The sequence below is a fragment of the Trichechus manatus genome, unplaced genomic scaffold (genome assembly GCF_000243295.1).
Source record: "Trichechus manatus latirostris isolate Lorelei unplaced genomic scaffold, TriManLat1.0 scaffold00063, whole genome shotgun sequence".
In the NCBI taxonomy this organism is placed as follows: Eukaryota; Metazoa; Chordata; class Mammalia; order Sirenia; family Trichechidae; genus Trichechus; species Trichechus manatus.
In genome coordinates, this window is record NW_004443999.1 from 5,399,997 (window position 1) to 5,416,391 (window position 16,395).

Genomic DNA, 16,395 nt, shown 5'->3' on the forward strand with positions numbered 1-16,395 from the left:
TTTTTACAATAAAAAAAGGAAAAAAATACATTGGCTATTAGTACTTAAGATTATACATACAAGCAAATTTGACATAAGAAAGACACCACACAATAGGGATAGTGGAAAGAACTGCCAGATATCATGAGTATTCAAAATATTTAATATAAAAGTTAACTGAAATTATATCTAGAGTAAAAAAATAAGAAAATCTGCTCATATTAAGGAGTTCTTTAAAAACTAAAGCTATTCTAAAGAGAAAGTAATAAAAATTTTGAAAATATAGACAGTGCTAACATTTTTTTCAGCACATATTACCATTGTATTTGGGGGTTACTCTCTCTCAATATTGTCTTTTCATTACTATATACCTCAAAATTAGATTTGGCAATCAAAATAATTTGTGATATCTGCTTGATTTAAAAATAGATCTTCATATAATTGAAATTCAGAGCCAAACTGGGAACAGCTGTATTACCTAAGAAGGAACCTATGCCGAAAAAGGGCGAGACTGTTTCACTTACAGGTAAAATTTGCTACAGAAGTGGTTTTCAAAAGATTGTTTTCTCCTTTGAGCAACTTCAAAGTGAAGATTATAAATTTAAAGATACATGTATATACTTTCATGAAGCCAAACAGGAAGAATTGAAAACCAATAAAAAATATTTTAGGAACACTTAAATAAATCAGACCTGATATAAGGTACATTTTAGAAGAGACAGGATATGCTCGTTGTTATTTCTTTAGCAATATTCGATAACGCCAAACCTTTCTAACCAACCTTTCCATTAGTGTCCGTTTTGTAGAGGGAGATACTAACACTCAGGAAGTAGAATAAAAAACAGAATCAATTCCTTACCTCATGTTGTCATGAAAACGTTTCAAAGAACTACAAAGGCTACTCATAGAAGCTACTGATAACACAGACTATTTTTTCACATGAAGCCATTTTACCTTCCAACAGCTGGAGAGCCAAACCCAAGGGCTTGAATTTCAAAGCAGTTTATGGGGGCCAGTTTGCCCTTACTTGGAATGCCTTTTGTTCTGCTCCAGGAAATGTTGAAGAAGACATATTTTCAAGATTCCTCAAACATGTTAAGCTACATGGGTCTTTCTATTAAAGATTTCTCTTTTTATTTGTATGAATGATATATCAAGCAGTATAAATAATCAGAAAGTAAATACATTTTTAATTTTCAAACGGCATAATTTCTTTTTGTATTGAGAAATGAGTCATTTTTAGCAAAACATTTGCAGTTATTAAACTTTGTGCTCATCAAATTCAACTTTACAGTTTTAATGTACCAGGATTTGATTACTATTCTAGGCATGAGTTTTTGTCGCCTCATATATATCATATATTACAAAAATGCTCAGATAACAGAAAAAAGATGAAAACTACTGCCTTTACTTGGTAAAGACTGGATTGATATCTTAGGTTATTTTGCTCAAATCAATTTCTCCTGCTCAAGAGAAAAAATAATCAGTCTCTATGTAGAACCGCAACATAAATATGAATACAAGATGAGCAATTATTAAGAGAACTGTAATTTTGTAGGAGGATTTGACATTGCCAGCCACCCAATTATTGTTCAGATGGCTTGAACACAGGTGCTGTAGCTGGCTAGAAGATGGAGCAGAAAGCTGGGATTCATATCTTTAGCACATGGCAGACCACCCTCTGTCTCAGTCTCCGCTATGGGGAAATGTCAAATCCCATTAGAACACACCCTAAATAAAACACCAGGAGTGGTGGTGCCTGGGGACAAACTACTGAAAATCAGAATTTGGAAAATGTGTTACTCCTTTATTGCACACCCATAACCTCAAGAAGGGAACACCGTGGAGATGTCAAAGGGATAAGAAGTACAATTCTAGTGGAGAGCAGATGACTGTTTAATATTTAGAATTTTCTGAACTAAGTCTGAGTGATTCTCCTATTAAACTACCATATTTTTATGCAAATAACGTGTACCTTCTGTGTTTGTTTGCCAATCACGTCCTCCCCCTGTGAGGTATTTTCATAAGCACTGCTATGCCAATTTTTTTTTTCACATGTAATTGGCATAGCGGCACTTATGAAAATATCTTGTGGGGGGGGGGTGTGATTGGCAAACAAACGTAGAAGGCACGCGTTATTTCCGTGGAAATATGGTATTAGAAGCAGCACAACAACTGCGTGAGCTTGTCTATAAAGTAACAAAAAAGGGAGTGTTTCCAGTACTCCCACTATGTAGAGTCTTAAAGTAAAACCTCCAATAGAGGCTACAATGCATTAATTTTTAGCAGGAAAGATTTCTAGGAATTCAGGAGGGCTAGGCCTCATGGCCATGTGCAGGAAACGGACAAGAAAATTTAAATCAACTTGTTTACTGTTCTGCATTGGTGGTCTTTTCAACTAAGAGGCACTGACACTGTGGGATAAAATCCACAGTACTCCCATGCTCTCTGGGCCTGTTCATCACCCAACTGTATTTGAAGGCTCACGATTCTTGTAAAATACAAAGTGAATATTATGTGACTACTCTAATAATAAAATTACTGTGAAACCAAGTCCTCAAGGGGAAAAGGACATAATGTTTCTACTAGAAAAGCCACATACCAAAATGCATCATGTCAGACAAACATGTCATTAGAAGTGAAACTTGTAAACCAGATTAATTCATGAACCAGATAGATATTCCAGGGTAATCTTTAGCATATGTTGTGTTAAATCAATCTTGGTAGGCCTGTGCCTTCAACACTGTTTGGTTTGAGGTTTAAAAACATGGGAAATACCATGCATTAGAGAGTAGGCCAGTTAAAGACTAATAAAACAATAACAGTTATTATAACTATTACATTAGTTATATGCCCAATTCTCTCTGAGGAGATGAGAGGGTGTGCAGTCCCAAACCACAAGGGGATTATGAATTTATACAGATGGTGTCACCCAATGGGGAGATGGAGCGCTCTCATCCTTGAGCTATGGGAGGGGGTCTTCTCACTCCTTTTGGCCAAGAAGGGCTATTGGATGTCACTACAGATAGAAGGGAAATAGGTGGATAGCAAAATGTGTGTGGCTACCAGCCTCTATACATTCCTATTCTCTATGTTGTTCTTGTTAGGTGCTATCAAGTTGATTTCAACTCAAACTGACCCCATGTAACAGAGCAGAACTGCCCCACAGGGTTTTCTTGGCTATAATCTTTACAGAAGGAGATTGCCAGGTCTTTCTCCTGCAGAGGCCCTGGGTGGGTTTCAACCACCAACCTTTTGGTTAGCAGCTGAGTGCTTAATGGTTGCATCACCAGGGCTCCTTCCTATTATCTATAGCAGGTAGCTAATGACTATACTTCCTCCTCAATATTCATGTTCAGGTACAGAGTCGATAGGCTGTACTGCTTCTGAGCTACACCTAGCAGCATAACTTCAAAAGAGGTTTTGGAATAAAGCTGAAGGACTCGGATGTGGATAATTCCTGAAACTCCTTGACTTAATGCCTCTCCTTTACTGGGGGCTACTCCCGTTGAACTACTATTAATCAATGTTGTCTCTCATGCGTTATATCCATATAATTCCGGGGTGCTTAAAGAATTGGTCCAATTCAGAAATGTCTAATGCAATCTCCAGAGCTTGCTGGCCAGGCTTGCAAGAGAAGTAGGATATAACATGCCACAAGTAAAATATTTCTCTCAAAAATCTGTAGATCAATGTGTTGCCTAAAAAATCCCTAACTAATATAATCTGAGGAAGAATCATCCTTCCTAAGAGTTTCTCAAAAACTGATATTGGGCATTAAAAAACATTAGAAAACAAAACAAGAAACAACAGTCACCCCCCCAAGCTGAACAAAACAAAAGCTCCCCCAAACCCCAGGGGGCATCTTTCATCTTTGAGATGCAGAGGATGGAACGAGAGGCCAGGAATGTGGTTCCAGGGAGACTACCTTCTGATAGCTCTAGAGCTTACATCACACTTCACACGCACTGTGCTGTTCTATCATCAGTTCAGGACAATCGCTGACCACCAGGGAGACACGTTATAACACGAAACTGAGAGATGGGTCAGTGGTCCTCCTCTGCACTAAAAAAGCAGCGTCCTATGACATCAACGCCGTCTATGAAAAGATTGCACTGCTTTGCAACTTTTCACCAAGAAAACTTGAAAAATGTGATGTCCATGTGTTACTGCTTGAACCCCATTCTTACGGCATTAGTATTGCTTACAGTCATTTTCTACAGAATCATGTGTGTAATCTCAAACATGTGTCAGGCTCTGTGTTCCCTATTTACCAATTATTTAATTAGCTCTGTTTGTTCTCTGAGATACAGGCAATGTAATATTTCTTTATTTCCTTCATTTCAGTATAAGTATATGCCAAATATTTTCAAAAGTCTACAGATGTATCCTATTAATCCATACTGTTTGTTAGGAAAGTATCACTAACATCAGAAGAGAAAGCTTCTCTTCTTGTTATACAGACACGCTGCCATCCTTGACTTCTACCACACTCTGAAAATCAAACCACAGCCTAAGAGAATTAAAGTGTGAAGAAACATGAGCCACTCGGACACTGTGCAACACTGAAGCTTATTATCATACTTAAAATTTCCCTCTGCATTTTGGCTTAAGGAATCAGAGGATATGTTTCTAAAATATTCTCCCTTAAAATAATATCTGTATCTATGCAAATTAATAAAGGTCTGCTCGTCCAAAAAGTTGAATTACCACGTCTACTTACTTCCCTAAAAGATTACAAGGCATTCTCATATTCTGCTAGTGGGTTTTGACAAGCACACCCGTTACTGTGAAAATAATTATGTAGTTAAGTTGTTTCTAAAAAGCCCTTTTCTGAGTTCCAAAAATCTCATACTTTTTCCTTTTTCAATTACTTATTTTGTTTTATTTTAGTCTAGATGCTCCCTCCACTTAAACAGTACGTCGCTGAGCCCACAAGCATGCAGAAGTCACTCCACTCTGCCGAGACCAAATGAGCAGACTGTCCTTTCATCCACAAGCTAATGATGAACCGCCCAGCTTCAACAAAGCAAATCACATTCACATGGAGACTCTCGGCTGTGATGACCATAGCTCACTAAAACCGATTATACCACCTCGTAATATCCCTGTCTTCCCAAGTCGCAGTGTCTCTCCCCTGGGGAAGACTATTTAGCAAATTATTAACAGAATCTTTTTTCAAACAGTGTCTAAATATCTTTTCCTCAACTCAAGGTTTTGCTTCACCTTCATATCTTCCTAAAAAAAGAAAACGACTCAAAGCAAAAGCAGACAGGAAATCTGCCGTGTAAGTAGATGAATGGCTAGTCATCCTCCTTAATAACTAAACCTCATGACTGCAGAAATGGGGCTTTCCATTCGGCAAACCACATTAACGTGAAATATGCTTTTCTCACTCTTTCAGTTCTGCAGTTCCTTCTTTCTTGTTTTTAAAATCTGCCAAAGTGGCATTATTAGCTAACAAAACTTCCCCATGTGACCTCTGTCCATAGTTCTCCAAGGTCAAATGGATGCAACACATTTGTAGAAGCTTTGTTATGAAAAGTTACAAAAATGGAAACTCTTTCCTAAACTTGGTTCTCAGTTGAGAATGACAGTGAGGGCTGTTAGATGGCTCATCTCAAGTGTGAAATATATTACTGAATAAGCAGGGAGTATATTATTTAGGCAGAGATTATATTTGCAACATTTAAAAACACATCTCTTCTCCTTCAACGTAAACTCTCCCACAGAAGTGATTCACACCACTTTCCAAAGTTCTATATACTATCTAAAGAAAAGGAAAAAACAAGGAAGAACTAAAGGGGATTAGCACCAACATTATTCCATCACATATTCTTCTAAAACACACCCGAAGGGTTCGTACCAGTGACCCACTGAGAGAGAGGTTAAGGCCAAGCAAGGTGCGGGCTTGAGCTAGAACCAGAGTGAGTGAAGCAGTGAAGTCTGAGGTTTCAATATTAACCTGGAGCCTCAAGCTATGCTGGTCATCTGAATGACATGGTTGGAAAAGGTAGCTTCAGAAGGGGGTGGCTGCCCACTCCTCCAACCTGGACTCTTCCCTCTCAGACTGGCTGGACATCCTGCTTGGTGCTGGTCAGGGAACAGTCCGTGGAGAGGATCACAGTGAACAATGTAAAAAAATGAGAGGACAATGGCTCAGTTCACAACGCAGCAGCATTCTTCTCAGGCCTTAACTAGTTAGTCAATTTGCTTGAGAAACAGCAGTAAATAAGCTCTAGCCCACTGACGCCCAGGCACTCACTTTCTCCTCTCCCATAAGTGAGCAAAACACTTCATCTCTGAAGGACTCCCCAATGCCATGTTCTCAAGAAGGTGAAGCTCTTCTAATTATTAATAATCGTCTGTGAATTTCACATGAACTAGTCTTCAGAAACAGTGGCCCGTCATACTTCAGAGCTTAGCACAGTGACTGGAATTTGAGAAGTGGTCAGTAACTACTATGAAGAGCTATTATGCCTCCTATCTCACTAGTCTTAAATGGCTAATCTTACATGAAATTCACTGTGTGCACTGTTGCAGAGTGTGAGAAGCAAGGGCATTTTGGTCTATTTAGACCCTTATTCAATCTAAAGACTTGCAATGGACAAAATAGCCAAATTTAGTTCCTTGATGACAAAAAAGCGATTATGGTCAAGCCAATGGCTATTTCTGTTTGGTTCATTTGTTTGTTCATTCAGTTATTAGACAAATATTCAGTGCCTAACTGCTGTTCAATTATGAGGAAGAAAAGAGTTCCTTCATCATTAAACACTGACACTGATTGTCGGTGTCAGAATTGGCTTTTCTGTGACTTACCCATTATACTGTCTGTTCCGTTGGCAGGAGGCGTACAGGAAGAGGTGCTGTAATGGTTTGTACCACTACGATGAAAAGTTGACATCGGAGGAAGACTGGAATTGATGTCAGCTGAGGAGTGTGATGGATAGGTCTGTAGCAAGAGGCAGAAAAAGGTCATCTTCAACCACAAAATAATTTGGTGGGTTAGTTTATTAATACTTCTTTGAGAACTCTTTATTTTGCAATGGTGGTAACCTTCATATGTTTAAAACACCCAAGAATACATCTTGCTTAGATTGGAGAGCTTTCATTTTTCAAATAATAAAATACATAAATACATAGCTTGGATTTGCATCAAATGTAGAGAAATACAATTGCAATGTAAGATGCTGAGAAACAAACAATCACAATCTCTAAATCTGAAAAATACTGCTTAAAATCATCTCCTAGATTTCAGGAGCATAAAGGACCATTTTTACTATTTTTTGCAAGGAGGAAGGGTCTGTTGATCAATTGAAGGATTTATGCCTTTGAATTGTGGTGTTGACGAAGAACACTGAATACACCACAGACTGCCAGGAGAACTAACAAATCTGTCTTGGAAGAAGTACAACCAGAATGCTCCTCAGAAGCTAGGATGGCAAAACTTTGTCTCACGTACTTTGGACATGTTATCAGGAGGGACAAGTCCCTGAATAAGGACATCATGCTTGGTAAAGTAGAGGGTCAGGAAAAAAGAGGAAGACCCTCTACAAGACAGACTGACACAGTGGCTGCAACAATGGGCTCAAACATAGCTATGATGGTGAGGATGGCACAGGACTGGGCAGTGTTTAGTTCTGATGTGCATGGTGTCACTATGAGTTGAAACCGACTTGATGGCACCTAACAACAACACTGATCCACTGAGAGAGATTTCACTATATAATGAATAAAACAATATCATAACCCAGAGGGTTTACATTACACTTCCCTCTGACCTTGGACACTAAATGGCAACAAATAGTAACTTGTCTCAAATCTTCTTCCTGCCAAATTTGATGATCTTTCTGAACCCCGGTAAGAACAAAATGGCAAAAAAAAAAAAAAAACCAAAACACAAACCACAAACAAACTCCTCTCAAAAGGGTCAATATGTAAAGTTTTAAATCAATGACTATATTTAATTAAATCAGAACCAACATGAACTGAAAATGACTTGTTTCAATTTGAGTTCTTTCTTTGTAAGCCCTCTCTGTTAGCAATCCACTATATTGCTGACTATGAAATAAGAACATCATCTTTATAAAATCATTTGATTTAAGGCTTGGTTTTGGATTCAGCTATTATGCTAGTTGTTCGAATAAGCTACTTTTCTGGAGGTATATCACAATACCCACAAGCTGGCAAATTATTTGCTACTGAACCATCTGTTTGGGAAGGGGTAGATAACTAAAGGGACATGGTTGCTTACAGAGATGTATCCTTTTCAAGATAAAAAGTAGCTTAGAAAGTTGTTCTCATAAGCATGTGAATATATCAGAAATATATAAAAGAAACATTTAAGTTAAAATATATACTTCCACATATGTATATACTAATGGGATATGGATCCTTATTATATCGTTACTGGAGATGCTGTTAAAATTGTTTGATGTAAAATTAGAGACTGAATAGGATACTGATAGTCAAGGGTGCTTAAAGCCCCAGGCACTTGTTCACAAGGAATTAAACCCTAGACTCCTGTTGTGTCCCTCCTCATTCTGTGAGGCCCATCCTGAGTCCTATCTCTTCTTGAGGTTTCCCTTATGTCTCAGGCTGAGTTCTCTAAAGAACAAAACCAGTGAAGCGTATATGTATACATATATATCACAGTCCACCCCTTTCCAACTTGTCACCTGTACAAATCTTAAACCATACACAATCTCTAAATAAAGACAAAGTCATGCTTGCGCCTAACATGATAACATGCATACAACTGTAAATGCACTGGCCCCGTTTACATCTCATATTTTGTAAGTGAGGAAAACAAAAATATTTGATACACACATAAAAGGAAGAAATATTCATAACAATTACAGTCCTCATTTCTGTAACTGGTCACGTGGTTGTAACTAGTATTTAGAACTAACTTCTTCCACCACCCATTCCATACTCCTTTTACCTTCAGCAAGTACATCAGTTGGTCATGGTTGTTTGCCTGGTGGGGTGACCCAGACCTTCACTGGTGAAGGGCCTGGGCCATTAGTAGTTATGTCTAAGTTGGGTTCTGTAGTTTTTCATTGACTTTAATCACAGGGCATGGTAATACTAACAGATATCCTAAGGGATCTCCTGTATTCCAGACATACTCTTCTTTACCTCCATTATGCAACACCAATCTGATGTAGTCAGGATCAATTACACCAGCCAATGTGGTAACGCCCTTCTCTACCTGTTGATCCAGAGGCACGAGGAGCCCAAACCGGTAGGGTGACATTTTTAACTTCCAGTTCAACAGAATCTGTGTTTTGTCTCTAGGTGGGAACATTCCTCCCTTAGGAATTAAGACTTCTAGACCTGTATAGCATAGGGTATAGGGACAGGAGGCAAAAATTTTGAGAGTGGATCACTAGGGGTAATAGTGAGTGGTGTCACTACCATTTCAACCCTTTGATTCCTAGAACCGTGAATTTTGGCTATGGAAAAAACAGCATCGTAAGTTAGATGCTGGTTTAGACCATACACAGCCTCCTGGAGAACACTGCCCAACTCAGCAAAGTATCGCTACCTAGCTGCCGCCATACTTTGTCTTTGGGAGGTCATCCCATCGTTCCTGCTTCAGGATGATGGGGAACATGGTAATGCCAGTGAATTCCATTAATATGGGCCCAATGCCACATTTCATTTACTGTGAAGTGAGTTCCTTGATCCTAGGCAATGCTATGTGGGATACCATGACAGTGGATAAGACATTCAGTGAGTCCACGGATGGTAGTTTTGGCAGAAGCACTGTGTCCAGGGAGGCAAAGCCATATTCAGAGTAAGTGTACAACCCACTAAGAACAAAATGCTGTCCTTCCCATCACGGAAGTGGTCCAGTGTAATCAACCTGTCATCAGGTTGCTGGCTGATTGCCCCTAGGAATGGTGCCATATTGGGAACTCAGTGTTGTTCTCTGCTGCTGGCAAATTGGGCACTCAGCAGTGGCTGTAGCCAAGTTAGCCTTGGTGAATGGAAGTCCATGTTGCTGAGCCCATGCATAACCTCCATCCTTGCCATGATGGCCACTTTGTTCATGAGCCCATTGGGCAATGACAGGAGTGGCTGGAGAAAGATGACCAGTTTCCACAGAAGGCATCATCCCATCAACTTGATTGTTAAAATTCTCCTCTGCTGAGGTTACCCTTTGGTGAGCACTTACATGGGACACAAACATCTTCTCTTCTTTGGCCCACTCAGAGAGGTCTATCCACATACTTCTTTCCCATACCTCCTTGTCAACAATTTTCCAATCATGTTCCTTCCAAGTTCCTGACCATCCAGCCAAACCACTGGCCACAGCCCATGAATCAGCAGACAATCACACATCTGGTCATCTCTCCTTCCAAACAAAGTAAATAACCAGGTGCACTGCTCAAAGTTCTACCCACTGGGAGGATGTCCCTTCACCACTGTCCTTCAGGGAAGTCCCAGAAAGGGGCCGCAGTGCTGCCACTGTCCACTTTCAAATGATGCCTGCATGTTGCGCAGAACCATCTGTAAACCAGGCATGAGCTTTCTCTTCCTCAGTCAACTGATCATAAGGAACTCCCCATGAGGCCACAGGTGCAGACTAGGAGACTACAGGTAATATGACAAGAGTGGAGACTATGGGCATTTGGCCCACTTCTTCTCGCAACTTATTTGTGCTTTCAGGTCCGCCTTGGGCCCTATCTCGTATATACCACTTCCATTTAATGATGGAGTGCTGATGTGCATGTCTGACTACATGGCTCTGTGGGTCAAACAATACTCAGTTCGTGATGGGCAGCTTAGGCCGCATGGTGATTTGGTGGCCCACGGTTAAGCTTTCAGTCTCTACTAAGGCCCAGTAACAAGCCAAAAGCTGTTTCTCAAAAGGAGAGTAGTTATCTGCAAAGGATGGCAGGGCTATGCTCCAAAATCCTAAGGGTGTGAGCTGGGATTCATCAATGAGGGCCTGCCAAAGACTCCAAACAGCATCTCTATATGCCACTGCCACTTCAAGCACCATTGGATCAGCCAGATCATATGGCCCAAGTGGCAGAGCAGCTCACATAGTAGTCTGAACCTTTTGCAAAGCATTCTCTTGTTCTGGGCCCCACTCACAACTAGCAGCTTATTGAGTCACTTGATAAATAGGCCAGAGTAACACACCCAAATGAGGCATATGTTGCTTCCAAAATCCAAAGAGGCCCATAAGGCATTGTGTCTCATTTTTAGGTGTTGGAGGAACCAAATGTAACAGCTTATCTTTCACTTTTGAAGGAATATCTCCATATGCCCCACACCACTGGACTCCCAGAAATTCCACTGAGGTGGAAGGCACTTAAATTTTTGTGGGAGTAACTTCCCACCCTCTAGCACTCAAATGTTTTACCAATAAGCTGAGAGTCATTGACACTTTTTCCTTACTAAGTCTAATCAGCATAATGTCATCAATGCAATGGACCAGCATGACATCTTGTGGAAGAGAAAGGTGATCAAGGTCCCTGTGGACTAAATTATGACATAGTGCTGAACAGATGATATACCTCTGAGGCAGAACAGTAAAGGTGTATTGCTGGCCTTGCCAGCTGAAGGCAAACTGCTTCTGGTGGTCCTTCAAAACCAGAATCCAGAAAATGGCACTGGCCAGCTCAATAGCTGCATATGTGGTACCAGGAGATTCATTCATTTGGTCAAGCAATGAAATCACATCAGGGACAGCAGGTGACACTGGAGTCACCACCTGGTTAAGTTTACAATAATCCACTGTCATTCTCCAAGATCCATCTGTTTTCTGCACAGGCCAATACACGAGTTGAATGGGGATATGATGAGAATCACCATCTTTGCATCCTTCAAGTACTTAATGGTGATGATAATCTCTGCAATCTCTCCAGGTACGTGGTATTTCTTTTGGCTTACTACTTACCTAGGTAAGGGCAGTCCTAATAGCTTCCACTTAACTTTTCAACCATAATAGCCCTTACACCACTTGTCAGGGATCCCTTGTGGGGGTTGCTGAGTATATCTACTCCAATTATGCATTCTGAACTGGGGAAATCACTATAGGAGTGGATCAGGGACCCACTGAACTCACTGTGAGATGAATCTTGACTAAGATTCCATTAAAAACCTAACCTCCATTTGCCCCCACTCAGACTGGTGGGCCACAGCAATGTTTTGGGTCTCCTGGAATTAGTGTCAGTTCAGAGCCAATATCCACTAATCCCCACAAAATCTGATTATTTCCTTTTCCCAAATGAATAGTCGCTCTTGTGAAAGGCCATAGATCCCTTTGGGGAAGGCTGAGAAAAAAGTTAACAGTATAAATTTGGGGCACTGTAGTGTGGTTATTCTTCAAGGGGACCCAGCCTCCCCTTCATTCAAGGGTGTGGGTCTGTAAACTGGTTCAAGTCTGGGATTTGAATTGAGGAGCCATGACTCTCTATTCTGGCAATTCAAGTTAGACTGTCTTTCACTTGACCTAGAATTCTTCTACTTGTACAGATCAAGTAAATATTCAGTAGGTTTCCCATCTATTTCACTCCTAGGAACACCATGACTAAGTAGCCAACGCCATACATCCATACAGGTCAGACCATTCTGATGACTGCTTTGACTCTGTTGTCCGTTACGGTAACTACGTCCACCTCTTCCTTGTTGACTGAGTGTCACCACTTGGCCCCTATCACCACAAATTCCAATCAGCCCCATTGTAGTTAGGTGTCTTAATTCAGTTAGGGCAGTTACCATTGTCAAACATGACTTACACAAAATAGTAATCACAGCAGTCTTCAAGGATGCCGGGGCTCTCTTCACAAATTTGTTCCTCACCATTGCGGTAAAGGTGTATTCCGTGGCCACTCCATGGATGGATCTGTGGTCTAATCTGATAAATCCACTCTAACATGCCAATTTCCCTAAGTCTTTGGATACCTTCTTCTACAGTATACCAAGGCAGGTCTGGTAATTCAACTTGATTTAGTGTAGGCCACTGTGTCCATTCTTCAGCAACCAAACCAAATAAACTATTAGGTCCTTTCCTAACCTCTCAAGTTGAAACATTGATGAAGAATCTGTGTTTCTTCTTGTTGTTGTTAGGTGCCGTCAAGTTGGTTCCGACTTCTAGTGACCCTACAGGACAGAACAGAACTGCCCCATAGGGTTTCCAAGGAGGGGTTGGTGGATTTGAACTGCCAACCTTTAGGTTAGCAGCCTCACTCTTAACCACTACACCACCAGGGCTTGAATCTATGCTTAGTGTGCCCATATCAATAAACTCAGACTGATCTTTATGTTCCTAGTACCATTATCCCACACCCTTAACAGACATTCCCACACATATTTCCCAGGTTTCTGTCTGTACTTATTAGAAAAGTCAAGTATTTTTTTTGGAGTACAGCGTGCCCCCTCCTGGGTCACACTTTGTACTTCACCTTTTGGGGCTTGCTGGGACTTAAGTCTAGTTATAAGTCTAGAAGCAAAAAAGGGTGGTCGGGATGGGTCCTGGGAATATTTAACAACGTTCTGTAAAGCATCTGCCCAAGGCAATGATCCATGCAATGACTCAGATGCTGCCCCAGGTGATGACTCAGATGATCCCCAGGCAATATCGCAGACAAAGGCTCTTCAGACACAGATGGGGTGGAGGGATAATGGTTTTACTGGGAGGGTGGCTTAGCAGACAAAGATGGAGTAATCCAGATTGGAGCAAGAGACCTGGTTCTGTTGACAGGAGTGATCAATGGAATTTAGGGGCTCAATGCCCCCAGTTTCCTGATTATCTGCCCATATGTCCCCATCCCAAGTTTCAGAATCCTATTTCTTCCCAATCAATGCCCTCACTTTAATTTCAGACACCATTTGAGGTTGGGAATTCAGTTGGTGTTGTAATTCAGCCACTCTTACAATAAGACTCTGGGTGTGGTTTTCAGCAATATCAGCTCTGTTACTACAAGAAATAAGGCTTTCTTTCAGGGCACAAGTGGCAAGGGTGAGGTATGTTAGGTGATGCTTGAGCCATGACACTGAAGCCCTGAGCTAATCTTGTTTCTTTTGACCACTTTGTCTAGCAAAAATAGGGCCAACCAACCAGTTTCCCTATACTTCTTATTCTGACAAAATTGTAGAAAAGTATCAAACATGTCATCACTCAGAGCCTTACTTATCATCAATACTTGATCTATGGGTGGTGATATTTTGTGTATTAATGTTGCCACCTCACACCATGGATTTGCAGAGCCCTCTTTACTACTGGAGGCAGAGTCATCAGTGCCTTTAAGACTAGTCAGACTTGAGAACCAATCTAAAAAACTCATCTTTATGATTTTCTTTCTCTAGAACCATTCTCAGTACCAAATGTCTTAGGCTAGGTTCTCTAGAGAAGCGTAAGTGAACCATTTGTGCATATATATATACATACACACACACACATATATATGTGTGTGTGTATATATGAAGAGAGAGAGAGAGATTTATCTCAAGGAAATGGCTCACGCAGTTGTAGAGGCTGGCAAGTCGTAAGTCTGTGGGTCAGGTATCAGGCTGGAGGCTTTTCCTGATACCTGTGGAGGCTGATGAATCCCAAGATTGGGAGGTCAGATGGCAGGCTGCTGGCTCAAGTTCCAAGAACAGGAGCTCACATGAAAACAAACCGGATACAGGACCCAGAGCAAGCGAGGGAGCTTTGCCAGAGTATCCATATATATATTGGATATAGGCCACACCCACGAGGAAACTCCCCTTACAACTGACTGGTTGATCACATCATACCGTATCATAGAGGATGACTACATCATTACATAACTGCCAAACCACTGAGAATCATGGCCCAGCTAAGTGGATGCACAACCTTAACCACTACACCTTACTACCTGCAACTTTTCCTAGATTTATTCTCTCTGAATCCTTAATGCGCTTACATTCTGTACTGTGCCATTTAATACCTAACTACATGCTTCCTTTCATTGCTCTTTCAAGTGTATTTCCACCTATTTTCTAAACCACTTAAGGAAGGGGCAGAGCTCATACCTCTGCATCTCACAACTTGTGGCTAACTTCTGAACACATCATTACATATGTACTCAATGAACAACTGGTTTTCAGTTGGTGTTCAAGAAATAGTGGACTGAAATATTACTTATCTGAGAGACAATGAAATAGTCTAGAAAATGAGCCTACGTTTTAGAGCTAGGACTGTCAATAATACCATTTGAAATATTATCTTTGAAAATATTACCTCTGTCCATTCAAACAGTCCAACTTAAAGGACTTTAGTGAAAAGTTGAGATGATGCCCTTAAACCCTTCCAAGTTTCCAAGAAAATGACATTCAAGCTTTTTCATTTCCTGGATCTCTTCACTTGACCAAAATTTTCCTTATGCCACCAACTGAACTCATTTTTTTTTTTTTTTTTGTAACTTAGACACTACTCCGTAGCACACGAAATTTTCTCCAAAGAATGTTGTTGTTGTTGTTGTTAGTTGCCATTGAGTCAATTTTGATTTATGGGCCCAATTTGTGCATAGAACTGCTTCACAGTGTTTTCAAGGCTATGATATTTTGCAAACAGATCGTCAGGCCTGTCTTCCCAGGATAAAGTGGGGCCATTCTATAGTACGGCTGATCTGAAAGACTGGATAAGCCATGGAACACCAAACTGAGAAGAGCAGAAAAGAGCTTTTTCTGCTCTAGAGCTAAAGATTATAATAGAGAAAAAGAAATAGAATATTGAAAAAGAAGAAAAAGAGATGGTTTGACGTCACTTCTATAGTCTTAGTCCGTGCTGAGTTTCCGAAGAATAGAGAAACTATAAATAAGCCCAAAGTATGTGTACATCAAAAAAGAGGAAAACAAATATTAAAAACAATTAAATAACTATAATAATGAGATGATGTGACAGGAAAAAAAAAATCACATTAGTGAGAATTTTTGGAATCTTTTATCTTTGTGTAAAATAGGTAGTAATTCTAGATTTGAGAGATGAAGGGTTAACACTGACAGTTTAGAGAATAAGAAAAATTAATCCCCATAGCTTTTAATGGGGAAGCCAATGCAATAACAGAAATCAGTTATTTTTAGAGACTCACAGAAAATTAGATGCTGAAATTAATGAGATTTACAACTAGATTATTTTAGAATGAAAAGTGTCTTAAAAACTACTGTCACTCAAAGATGTAATAAATGCACTAGAGAGAATATTAGTGATATGTGAATAATGTCTCTTTTAGAGGATTTAGGGATCAACTCTAAGAGGTCCTTTTAGTCTCTCTTACTTCAGCTATTAATACTATCTGTCCTGTTTGCTACAAAGGGAAAAGGGAGTGCATTAAGTGTCATGGCTTTATATGCCTGCTATTTCCTTATTTATTTTTACTTATGATACCCAATGATGGTGTATTTGGAGTTTACTGACATAATAAGTGGTGT

General features: G+C 40.1%; 1 protein-coding gene across 20 annotated transcripts in view; it reads right to left on the bottom strand.

The window, feature by feature from the left end:
• TCF4 (transcription factor 4) overlaps window positions 1-16,395 on the bottom strand; it is a 391,702-nt gene that overhangs the window by 37,833 nt on the left and 337,474 nt on the right. For all 20 annotated transcript variants that reach the window (XM_004379247.2, XM_023733972.1, XM_023733966.1 and 17 more), the window contains one exon: window positions 6,799-6,931. In XM_004379247.2, the coding sequence (XP_004379304.1) occupies window positions 6,799-6,931 (133 nt within the window). The remainder of the gene's footprint in view (window positions 1-6,798; window positions 6,932-16,395) is intronic.